Below are 12815 nucleotides of genomic sequence, written 5' to 3'. Positions count from 1 at the left end.
AATTTTGTACATCTGTTTATGTGAATACAAATCCAACACAGATGCACTTGAGAAATTAAGTATTTTGCTAAATTGAATAACATTGTTTATGCCAAAACACTGAAAAGCTCTCGCAGGGTAGAAACTTTCTTGGTGAATAAAAGGCATTATGGACAGGTGAACAGGCAGCTTGTCTCCAGTTTCCCTGCGTCTGATTGACTGACTGAAAAAATGGGAACACACGTGGGAAACAATGGAAATACAAGTTTTACTCAGAAGGGAAACTCCACGTTCTTTTCTTCCAAAAATCCACAGCTCCAGTGCTGTGTAAAACGGATTCAATAAGAGCAGACGATATCCTCCGCATCCGCTAACATGTCTGGGAAACACCAACTGTTACCTAGCGGGTCACTAAGGCAACTCTGACAGGAATCTTATGTGCACTGCTGAACACACATACATGCACACACACATACTGACAAAAACCCACCCACCCAGAGCGCTGTATGTAATTATGAGAGCTGTAAAACAGGCTGACATCATAGCCTTGGGTTGCTCATTTCCTTATTATAGTTATGTGTGTGTGTGTGTGTGTGTGTGAGTGTAAGTGTTCAGAAGTAAACTGTCCAGGTGCTTAGGCTGTTGTCTAACTTTCTTTACTGCCTTCTGTCTGTAACAACCTGGATGAGCCCAGCCCCTCCCAAAATAATAAACTAAACTTTATTTTCTGCCTCACTCACTGCAGAAACATCTATTATCAGCGGTTCCACACACAAACACACACATTTAAAACATAACTGAAAAGTGGAGATAGCTACAAACAGAAGTAGATGATGATAAGAGAAAAAAAATGAAATGAGGGGAATTTCATGGGGGACTAAAGCAGTAAACTGAAGTAAAATGAAGAAAGTGTCATTATCAATTTTGCTGCAGCTGTTATTGTGGTTGAAATGCAAAAGGCGGTCAGATTGTTGAATGAAGACACATAAAAATGCACCACAACAACAATCATAAAAGTCACAATTCGCAATCCAATAGCATGAAAAGAAAAAACACTAAGTAGAAAGACGGGGCTTTACTGGAAGAACTCTGTGGCTGAGATGAGACCCAGAAAAGGAGACAGATGTAGGACAAACGTCCTTTGTAGGCCAGAAAAAGCTCAATCAGTTAACAAAACAGCTTGAATAATTAAAAACATGGTCTCGCCCAAATGCTGAGAAAACAAATAGTTAAAATTCCTTTTTCTGAACTCCATCATTGGTCTGCCAATGAGCTGTCAGGAAGCAGGCAACACTGACTTCTAATATCTGACCTCTGACCCAGGAACAGGAAGAAACCTGCACACACACACACACACACACACACACTTTATCCTCTGTGTCTCCTGTTGTTCCTCCCTCAGGTCGCCTTTTTCCCTGTTCCCACATGTCTGCCAATAGTCCATAATTGAATTTCTCTGAACGATGAGAATCTGTCTTTGTATTACCATCGAACTGAACTCTATCAAGTTTAGCAAGGAGGCAAAATCCACACACACACACACTCAAACAAATAGAAAGGAGGGTATGAAGTCTCCTAAACATGTGAAATATTTACGAGGGCCAGTGGGGGGAAAAATGCAGTGTTTTGTTTTTGTGAAAAAAGTGAAGCAAGAGACGGAGAGTGACAGAAAGAGAAGAGCTTCAGGAGAAACCACAAAAGCTCTCTGTCGACTCTGCCCATTTGGGCCCATTTAGAGGCAGCACACTTGCAAGAGAGCAAGACTGAAGGAAGGAAAAAAAGAGGAAAGACCATGAGAGGAAGCACATGAGTCCCAATGATTGTTATTACTAGACAGAGAAACAGACAGATAGACAGATGAAGTGTGAGGAGGAAGGAGCGATATGATATGATCAGAGTCCTAACTTGTCTTTGCATAGTTTAGCCGATCACTCTTTCACATAGCATCTGTTTTATCCTGCATTACCCAATCTTCCTGGCATCCTGTGTGTGTCTACGTGTGGGTGAGTGTGAGTGTGTGCTTGAGTGTGTGTGCCCACGAGTGTGTGTTCTCCTGCCTGACACTTGTTGAGAGGTCAGAGTTCTTAAGAGCAACCGTCCAATTACAGGGGGGCATGGCGTTACCGTAGAGATGAGAGAAAACTGTAATTGGATAATGACACATCAGGGTTGGAACCTGTTATTAGACACTAGCAGGGGCGCACACACACACACACACACACACGCACCCACACACACACACACACACACACACACACACGCACCCACACACACACACGTCGGATACCAACCTGTGATTACAAACCTGCTGATCTATCACTAGCCTGCAGCTACAGAGCTACAGTGTCACACTTTCTCTCTTTTTCGATCTCTGACTCTTCAGAAATCCACTATGTTTCATCTCCTCTGACTCTGACAATAACATTTATTTCATGTATTAATGCCTATTAATTTTAAATCTATGTCTATGACGTTCTACAAGTTGGTTTTAAATTCACTTAAAGTGACAGCGACTGATGTGTTGTGGGTCCGTTTCTGGCCCGAGTCCTCACATTATGTAAACATAGTGCCTTTTAATGAGCCTGGGTCGCTGTGGTCAATTCAAACACACTCAGCTTTTGGTGAAATAATGTGAGAGGCTCTAAACTTGTGAGGAACATCTCTGGGAGGGATCACTGGTCAGCTCCCAGTTTCCTCTCTTGGTTTATACTGCATCATTACCCTAGATGAGGGTCTTGCATAAGCCTCTCCAAACCAATGTGTTAGGCTTGGGGGAGAGAGATGTGTGGGGGAGTGGAGGGGGGGGGCATAGGTGCAAGAAAGAGTATGAGAGGGAAAAGACTTAAGAGAAAGGTGCTGGAGAGGGAAAGGGAAGATAATAGAGGAGCGGGGAGAGAGAGACAAGGAGGGGAAGAAAATGGGGGCACAAAAAAAGACCAAGCGAGCAGGAGAGGCAGAGAGGGAGAGCCGAGAGGTTTTCTTTTGTGGTGGTTGGAGAGTGACAGGGGTGCCAATAGAGTGGCCAGTGATGACGGTCCCACTGGAGAATGCCGGCTATGCCAGTGGAGTGGCACTAATGGAGCCAGAGAGGGGATGCAGTTGCCTGCCCCGGAGGAGGGATATTGTGCAACTGGACAAGGCAGCTTGACACAGAGCCAAGATGGAGGATTAGAGGGGAGGGAGGGAGGCACCCAGGGCAGAGAAAGACAGCCATGTTAGGTCTGCTGACTGATTGACATAAACTGAAACCTTTCTGTTTTCCATTTGACTGGCGAGACTCTGTGTGCGCTCAAAGTTTCTAGTTTTTGTTCTGGTTTCTGAAAGAGCTGACACTTGGTAGCCGGAGTGAGTTTTCTCTGTGGATCAGCATCAGTAACCCCTTAAAATACAGTTTTCCCCTTCTGTAGCCTTCAGTGTTGTTAAAATTGCTTTATTCCACAGACTGACAGCATAATATGGTCAGCATCACCATGTTTCAGCTCTTTGTTGAAGCTATATGATGTTTATAGTGAGCTAAATTTTCAAACCCAAGACGGGGTTCAACAAAATCGAGATGTCTTGCGTATTTTCCCCAGAAAGCAACCAGACATACATTTGAAGTTTGCCAGTTGGCAGTTGGGTTTTTTCTTTTACGTTAGCATACCAGTGTCAGTCAAATCTGATCAAACCACACAAATTTGTATGTTAATAAATAATAATCACAGTCAAGTTTATTCAAAATGACATTTGAATAATGGTATGAACAATATGAGTTTGTAATGGCTGCTCTCACCATCTAATGCAGAACACACACACACACACACACTTGGCTACGTGGATTCACACAGAAAGCAGGGGTCAGCATTTCTGAGTAGCTGTGATTGGGGTGAGTGGAGGAGCGTTGCATGATGAATTGTCGTGATTACTCCATAATCCATCCCATAATTCACCGGCCAGGCCGACTCATCCATCAATACAGGGCCTGGATCCATACCTGCACATACCCTGGAGAGACAGTGTGCCGCAGAGGGAGAAGGAGGGCGACATCCTGCTGGTTCTCAGCTGCGTAACACCAGCGTTAACATTGTATTATTAAGTTAAGCACCGAGGCTAAAGTGAATGAGAAGGGGAGAGGAAGTCGACTTAAAAAGAAGTGAGGGAAGTGGAGAGGATGCAGGATGATTTAGCTGTTTTGTTGGGAGGTATTACCGCACACGGTGACCGTTAATCACACACAAGCAAGGCGAGGAAACGCTTTGATGATCTCAAAGACCTCACACGCACACACACATAGATTCACATACACTCTGCTATCGTAACTACCTGCTTCCAGGTAAGCTCTTCCTGGCGTTAGATAGGTATGTAACCCCCCTCCCAATAATCCAAACTCAGGTTACGCACAAACACACATACACACACACACACACACACCTGGGCACTTCTTTCTGACAGACATGCTGGCTCCAGGCTTCAGGCTACATGCCATCTACAGTAAGTACTGACATACCTCTCTCCTCTCCTTTCCACATGACTCTCCCCTCTAGCTGTCCTCCTTTCTTTACTTTCTCTGTCCCTCACTTTCTAACACTGCTTTGCTATTTTTTTTCCTTTCACAGCTAGCTCACAATAGCTAAAACACTTCTGTCTACACCTCAGTAAATTCCTCCCTGCCTTTTTTTCCACACCATTTAAGAGAGCAAACACATCTCTAATCTTTCCTTTAAATACCACCCATTCATTCTGTCTGTATCCACCCCTCTTCTCTTCTTCTCTTTTTCCAGGTGTAACTCTCACTCATTCTGTAATCTGAGGGCACTGCTGGCATGTCCATTATCCTGGATATCTCATCGGTTGACACTGACGCTCCCTGACCTTTCACCTCAGGAGCTCTGAACTTTGACACTCACACACCCTGGGCGACAGGTGATTAATTGAGCTGCATTCAGCATATTAATCTGAGCAACATAAGAGGGACATTTGTGTGGAGATTAAACAAGAGATATCTTATTATGCAAAGTCTCAGAAGTTTCTTTCAAAATTTTATATCTAGTAAATTCAGTTTATTAGTTTCCAGAGTGAGTTAGCACCACAAACGAAGGAGCAGAGGAATACATGACTTGGAGGAAAGAATAAAAGGACAGCAAAGACTGATGTGTGTTAGCATATAATATATTCATGTTTATGAGTTTCCCTTGATTAAAATTCACAGCTCTGATATGATGTCTTTTCTACAGAATGATGGTGGCCTCTGCAATGACTTCTGACTTTTTATTAGATGGAGTTTAATGGAAATTACGACCTCTAAAAGGATCATACAGGTGAATAAAGATCTCTGTAAAACAGTTTAAACAAACATCTGAACCTTCATGAGGGTAGGATTTATTACAGGGCTGCTATGCTAGACTGCATTAGTTTTAGTGACGTAGGCCCAATAAACTGGAAACTACTTGTGTATTCAATGATGTATTTATAATGTGGAGTCAAAGATGCTTTCTTCCACTGTTCCAGATGTGTAGTGTTCTGCTTTTCTATGTATAACTGTTTCCAGTCAAAATAGAAAAAGAAATAAAATTCATAATGAAAAAAATGCACATAGCAGCTGACAAAATCCACAAACGCACATACAAACACACACACACACACACACACACACACACTTCCTGGGCTCCATTCAGAAACAAGTTAGCTCTAGCCGTGGTTGAAGTCAAGCGGGGCGTTTCATATCTTTACATTCTGTCTGTATAACATAATCTTTTGTACTAGTGCCCTCTGAATAATGCCAGTTTGGCTTTGGCAGGCCCTCCCCGAATCACTTCAGAATGAATTACAGCATTGTGTCGGGATCTGAATGGCCAAATCACTTCTTAGGAATGAGTGGCCTTGAGCAATTCAGATAGGCAGTCATGTGATTCATATGATGGCAAGCGAGTGAGTCACTGACACTCAACACCTCGCCACACTGTTGTAACTGTTGGTTCACACTCAAGCTGATTCATAATGTGTACACAGATGACATGGAAATATCTGAAAACACACAAACTCAGGTCATGAGTAAGACAACTAAAAAACACTTTTCTGTTGGGCTGGATATGATCTGTGTGATCCAAGAGTCCTAATGAAAACATTTCTTGGACAGTATGTCTTTGTATATGCTGAAAAGATCTGAAAAGAACTATTTTCTGTGTGTGTGTGTGTGTGTGTGCATTGGGGTGGATGTGTGTGTGAGAGTTTTTATATCTGTTAAAGTGCATTCAGAGAAACAGGAGGGGGCAGGAAATATTGCTGAATGGTAAAGCGGTGTGTTTGTGCCAGTGTGTGTGTCTATGTTTGTTAGATAGAAAGAAAGACAGAGAGAGGAACAGACAGGGAGAGGGGAAGGGAGAGAGAGAGAGAGAGAGGCCCATCTATGCCCCAGGCTGCAAAGGCTTAACTTCATTTCCTTGGACCGACATAATGGCAGATATTTGCATATCCTATGTACACAAAGTCCGTGGCCAAACATCTTCTCCTCCACATTACAGCAACTAACCTTACTACCAGCAGATACTGATCTTTTTAAAGGCAGCATCCCAAACCCAAATAATCCCCTTCCACATAGGCTGGAATAACCAGAAGCAGGAGTTCAGTTTTTGTCCTGTTTTTCACCCCATGAACATCACGAAAGGGTCAAAATGGCCTTTATGCAAGTGACGACCCTGATGAAGGCCACAGAAAATACATTGGTCTCATTATAAAGTTGCTCTAAATTCAGTTCAACAACTGTCTGATCTCCCAGCAAATATCCCTGCAGGATAAACAGCTGTTACAAGTTTAATCTGTCATGATTCTTGCTAATGAGAGGGAGGTGATCTTCCCCTCTTTGCTTCTATAAATCACCTCCTGCTTAGATCTCCTGACTGGAACATTCTTCACCTTTGACCTCTGTGGGACCCAGAGGTCATCGTCACTGTGGCAACTAAAACGCCCAACGCTCTCAGTCTTAATTAAAAAGCATTATTTACTCAGAGAAAATTTCATTTTCTCTACCTTTGACCTCTCTCTTCCTTTTCCTTTCTCCTCCCCCTGTGTTAGTTAACCGTTGACGTGCTGGGAAAGCCCACGTTTCTCTGAAAGACGCCTGCGCCCTTGTGACGCATTGTGCTGAGCCTGTCGTCTCGGCCGAGGTGGTACGTATGTATGAGTGTGTGTTAGAGAGAGAGTGTGTGTGTGTGTGTGTGTGTGTGTGCAGCAGGGTTAAGCTCTCACAGAAGACAAAGCCACAACCTTCGAGGCTGCTAAGCAACAATGCTGCCTGGTAAAGCCTCATCAGGGCAACGTTTAGCAGAGGATTAGGGACTATTACACACACATAAACACACACACACCCAAAACGTAGCCTCATCAGTTCATTGATTCAAAACCCCGTGCCACTTTAACTCAGGTTTAATGTGTGTGTGCGAGACCTGAAGTTCACTCGTTTTCCTCCTCTTAATGAACTTGTACATGTTGACTCTCCTTCTCAGTGGAATGACAACGAAGGTCCGAAACTAACTTTCATTCAATTTCTCGCCTCTCTCTCTCTCTCTCTCTCTCCATCTTTCACCTTTTCTCAAGCAAATTAACGCAGGAAACTTTTAAGCAAAACACAACTCAAGTTACACAAAACACCAAAACGCATAGCGATTAAATTAAGCTTGAAATGTGTTGCTGAGAGACATTTGCCAGAAGAGACCGAGCAGCAACATAACACACACACACACACACACACACATACACACTCACACACAGACAACTGTGTAAATACACACAAACACTGTCCCTTCAATCTAGCCTCATACTCAAGCATAACCAGACTTTTCAGCTGTGGAAGCACTGACCCATTCTCTTATCCTCCCATCACCCCATCCCTTTATCAACTCCTCTTTCATTAGAGAGAGAGAGAGAGAGAGAGAGAGAGAGAGAGAGAGAGAGAGAGAAAGAGAGAGAGAAAGAGAGAGCTGACAAGGAAATGTGAGGACAGCGGTTCGGAAAGGAAATGCCACACAATGTGTTCACCTTTTGCAAAATACGAAGGCAATGGAATGCTCACGCAAGACATGAAAAACATGAAGAAAATAACTATAAGGAAATGAAATTGAAAATGAAATATGATTGAATAAATTAAAATCCATCAATAAAAACAAGCTATAATACAAAGACAATTTAGTAACAAATAAATGCAGCAGAGAAAACATGATACTGATTTAAGGCTTAAGTGAAAGTTAATTTAAGATCATCAGAAAGTTTGTTCCATTTCCATCCAGCATAGAAGCTTAGTGCTACGCTTTAAACACACACACACACACACATCCACATTCACACAGGTGAGAAAAAAGCTTTGCAGTTTTCAAACTTTCAAGAAAAATAAGCTCATTAAGCAAATGTTTTATGAGGAAAAAAAACCCCATCACATCCAGTTGTTTGCTTGACCTACGCAGAGTGAGTTTAAAGGGCCACAATCATTTGACGATTAAATCTGAGCGTCATCGGCATAGAGATGGAAAACAATTATATTGAATTGAAGAATTTTGTCTAAAGAAGCATCGTAATAGAAATGCAAGAATTGAATTGATCATCTGGAATTTCTGATTTTACTGGTCAAATCTAAAATTAAAATTCAATGGAGCATCATTTAATTGTAGATTTAGTTCTGTAGATTTGTTTTGTGTATATGCTCATTCCATGTGTGTTTTATGTACCTTTTACTTTATACAACTTTTTATCTTAGTTAAGCGAATTTATTCTACACAGTTTTATGAATCATGATCACCACTGGCAACAAGGAAGAGAAGAAAGTGGAGAGGAAGGAAGAGGGAAATCAGTGAACACTAGCAGACACCAAATCCAGCTTCACATCATATCACCACCACAATTACATGCTCCTAAAAGGCATGTACGATCCTCCTGGAGTTAAATCATCCAAAATGATCATAAGGTTGAATCTACACCTCTCCAAAGCAGTTTTCAACAAAAACTGAATGTTATAACCTTCATGAGGGTAAGATTTATTGCAGGCATGGGGTTCGTTAAGTTAAATCAGTATACTGACATGCCATTGGGCTTTGTTCTTTTTTCATATTTCTACAATTTATTTCATGTAATTTGTTGCTGTAACTGACTGCAGATCAGTAAGATTCACATTCATACATTAATGTTCACACCAGGCCTGTTGCTCTTCAGTTCTTTGTTTTCTTTTGTCAGACTTTATTAAAAAGTTGTCATCATGATTATATTACAGTTATCAGTATTCCACTGTGATTGCAGCTAAATAAAGATATGCTATTCACATCAATTCATGGATCACTTCATCATAACACGTACGCCTGGCTTACAGAAATGTATGTTGACACAGACAGACAGACACAATAGAATGATTTATTGTTTGTGTATAGCGAATAATAAAAGTTTAACTTTAAAAAAAAAAAAAACGTATACTGGATCGCAATTGCAATATTGGCCTAAATAATTGCATTCAGATTATTTTCCCGTATCGTTCAGCCCTAGTGCTTGTTGTGTTGGTTTGTCAGGAGTATGATCCTCTAATCAGCCGTGTCTTGACTTCTGTCTGATTCACTACTCTCGATCTAATAGTCTATAAATAATTAATTCTATAGTGAGCAGTATATCGTGGTTTCAGACACTTTCAGACACCTATGAGTCATCACTGAGTGAGTCACTCAGCATTAATGTTTACATTAATTTTGGACACACTTTTAGACTTATTCGCATTATTCTTCACATTGTTGTATTTGTGTGTAATGTCTTGCTCTCATTTTCATGATATTAAGCATATAATATCTAATCACTTTGAACTAATCTAAACTAAATCAAATTATAGTATTTGGTCAAAATGCATTGGAAAGGTGTTGACTTTTTTGATAATGAATACCATTATTATTCCCTAATTTATTTTTGCTCCACTAAACACAGCACGTCATGCAGCATTCAAACCCAGGCCTCCAGTGTCAGAGTCTTGAACTTGCAGAAAAAGTATGTCACTTTTTGAAAACAAATATTGAAGGTAAACATAATTCAAGCAGAAATAACATTTCCTCTGAAATATATGATATATCTCACACAGCAGAGCCTTAAACCACGGTGCTGAGCAAAGGTTAAACACATCCAGTAAATACGCACATACACAGATTTTCCAAGCCCCAAAAAAGTGAAAACATAAATTTCATAATAGCAGGTTGAGCAAGTGTTCATTTATAGCTGTAATGTCGCAAGAACCGAAGTCGGTCTACATATCTTCTGACCTCTATTCAAAACTTAACAAAGCTCCACTTCAGAGGTTCTCAAGGGCTTCTTGTTGTGTTTTCTAAAAATAAAAGTACACTGTAGGGGGTGTACAGTGGAAGTAGACATAAGATTTAATATTGACCAAACAGCCCTAAATATTATTGGTTTGGCCAGCTTGGCAATTTCTTTTTTCATTGTCATTTAGCAATTTTCTGTTGCTTCTCTGACTTATGTTTGTTTCTCTGTCCACTGTGGATTTCCTATCATTCTATATCTCACTGTGTATAAAACAATTATAATACAACATCATGAACGCTAGTATGTTGAATGAAATGTGATTGCTCAGTGAAGAGATCAACCAACAAGAGACCCTCTGCTAAACACAGACACCTGGAGAGCTGCGGCTTAAACACACACACACACACACACACACACACACACAGGGAAAAAGGCTGCTTGCCTGCGACAGCTGAGCAGAGAGCAGTGTATCCGAGCTGTATTTTTACCTCGGCCCACACGCTGAGCAATATGCCAACTCTTGGCCTTGAAAAGCTCACACACACACACTCACAGAGACACAGACGCACATGCAGACACACACCCTTAGACACGACAGGTCAAGCCCAGCCAACCACCGTAGCAGCCGCAGAACATAAACAACTTTCACACACTCTCTGAATCATCTGAGCATTTCAATATTGTTTTAGATAAATATATTCAGCCACACGTATAAATATATGCAACCATAATTATTCCCCGAGACCACAGATGACCATGACGGGAAGTTAGTTCCCACAGTTTCAGCAGCATTTTAGCCCAGCCCTGCAGTACTGGAAATCCACAGCTCGGTTTACAGTACAGACGGATCAGGCTGTGAGTGAAGAGTGGAAGGTGCTTGACAACGACAAACAGCAGTTCACTGGTTTGAATGCAAACTGGAACTTTTATGTTCTGTAACTGAAACTATTTTCAGCCTGTGAATCACAAAATGTAACTTCAGAAGGGAAACCTGTTTCTGTGATTTGCTGCTTATACCTCTTGGTCTGCCTTGTTCTTTCTCCTCCCCATCCACACACACACACACACACACACACACACACACACACACACACACACACACTCCCAGTGGGCAGCAGCTGTCGGAGTGCTAATCTCCATTAGCTACTGAACTGGCTTCTATGGAGAGGGCCATGTAAAATCTGTTCTCTCACTCCTTCATCCAAGTGCAACATCGCGGCTGCGTCACACAGACAAAAACAGATTTTGTTTCTTTCTTTGTTTCACAATGTCTGTAACATATTTCACCATGTCAGTGACCTGTACAAACTTGTGGTGATATACACAAACACAAACACACACATTGGATACACCAACAATTCATCTGAATGATCTGAACAAAGCACATGACAAAATGAACAATATTTCCATTAACAAAGCACAGCAATTGTGAGTGATGGAGAGAAAATGAGAAATAAAAACAGGACTTACAGTCTGTATAGCTTTGTCGTTCCCAGGAAAAGCAGCTCGGGGAAGACGGCCAGATTATTCCGATTCAGGCGCCTGGAAAAACACAGCATAAATTAGGGAATAAACTCTACCTAGCCCCTTCCAGACAGTGTGGGTGAAGCGGTTACATGTGTGTATAATTAGATTTTCAAAGTGAGATTTGTGTTTCCTGATCATCATATCAAATTATCTTAGTTATTTTGATTGTAACGCAATTCAGTAAAGTTAAAGGAAGTATGAAAGAATAAGGAGATTAATGGAGACACTGTTTTTAAAAAAACACACGCATGTTCATGGACGGATACGCAGAAAAACAGACCCTGGGTTACCCCTTGATTTAAGGGGTACAACATGGCTGCCAGACAAACAGTGAACTCGAGAAGGATGAAGGGAAGGCAGGGGGAGGAAGAGGAGAGAAGGGGTTCAGATGAAGGGGAGGAGGGGACTTTTTTTTACCACAAAGGAGGAGGAGAGGAGATGATGTGGGAAAAACAAACAGGCAGTCTGGCCGGACTACCGAATGTGTGAAAAGGACCCCACTGAGTAAACAAGGCCCTCACAGGGGAAGAACTCACAACAACCCATCATCACACACACACACACACACACACACACACAGAGGAGTTGAGAGAACTCGGGTGAGTTTAATAATCTGGGTGCGATCATTTAACCCTGGTTGAGTGGAGTGAAGAGGTTTGTGTGCCAGTGTGTGTTGGTGTGTGTGTGGTTGTGCATTGATGTGAGTCAGAGGAGAGTGAGGCAGCTGAGTGACACAATGAGAGACAGGCTGCTGAAACAGTTTAACCCTGACACACGAACATGAACACACACACACACACACAAATACACATTGACGGGCCCAGTGACGGATGCTGTCTTGACTGTTACTGGAGGAGAATGAAGAGAGGGAAGAGGAAAATGAGGGATGGAGGCAGAATGAAGACAGAGTGACTTCAAACTAATAAGGAAAGTGCAAAAGGCCCAACTAACAAGTCACAGTGTGCATGATTTACACACATAATAATAATCCTAGAAATGCCACAGACTTCACTCGAACAAAACACTCCAAAATGTCAGCAACTCCATTCAAA

At 41.7% G+C, this 12815-nt stretch overlaps 1 protein-coding gene across 1 annotated transcript in view; it reads right to left on the bottom strand.

Moving 5' to 3' along the window:
* slit2 (slit homolog 2 (Drosophila)) overlaps positions 1-12815 on the bottom strand; it is an 83428-nt gene that overhangs the window by 60995 nt on the left and 9618 nt on the right. The window contains exon 4 of the mRNA XM_070856370.1: positions 11707-11778. Within this exon, the coding sequence (XP_070712471.1) occupies positions 11707-11778 (72 nt within the window). The remainder of the gene's footprint in view (positions 1-11706; positions 11779-12815) is intronic.

This window comes from Pempheris klunzingeri, chromosome 3 (genome assembly GCF_042242105.1).
Source record: "Pempheris klunzingeri isolate RE-2024b chromosome 3, fPemKlu1.hap1, whole genome shotgun sequence".
Taxonomy (NCBI): domain Eukaryota; kingdom Metazoa; phylum Chordata; class Actinopteri; order Acropomatiformes; family Pempheridae; genus Pempheris; species Pempheris klunzingeri.
The sequence above is the reverse complement of the archived record's forward strand: the minus strand, read 5'-3'. Positions and strand labels throughout refer to the sequence as shown.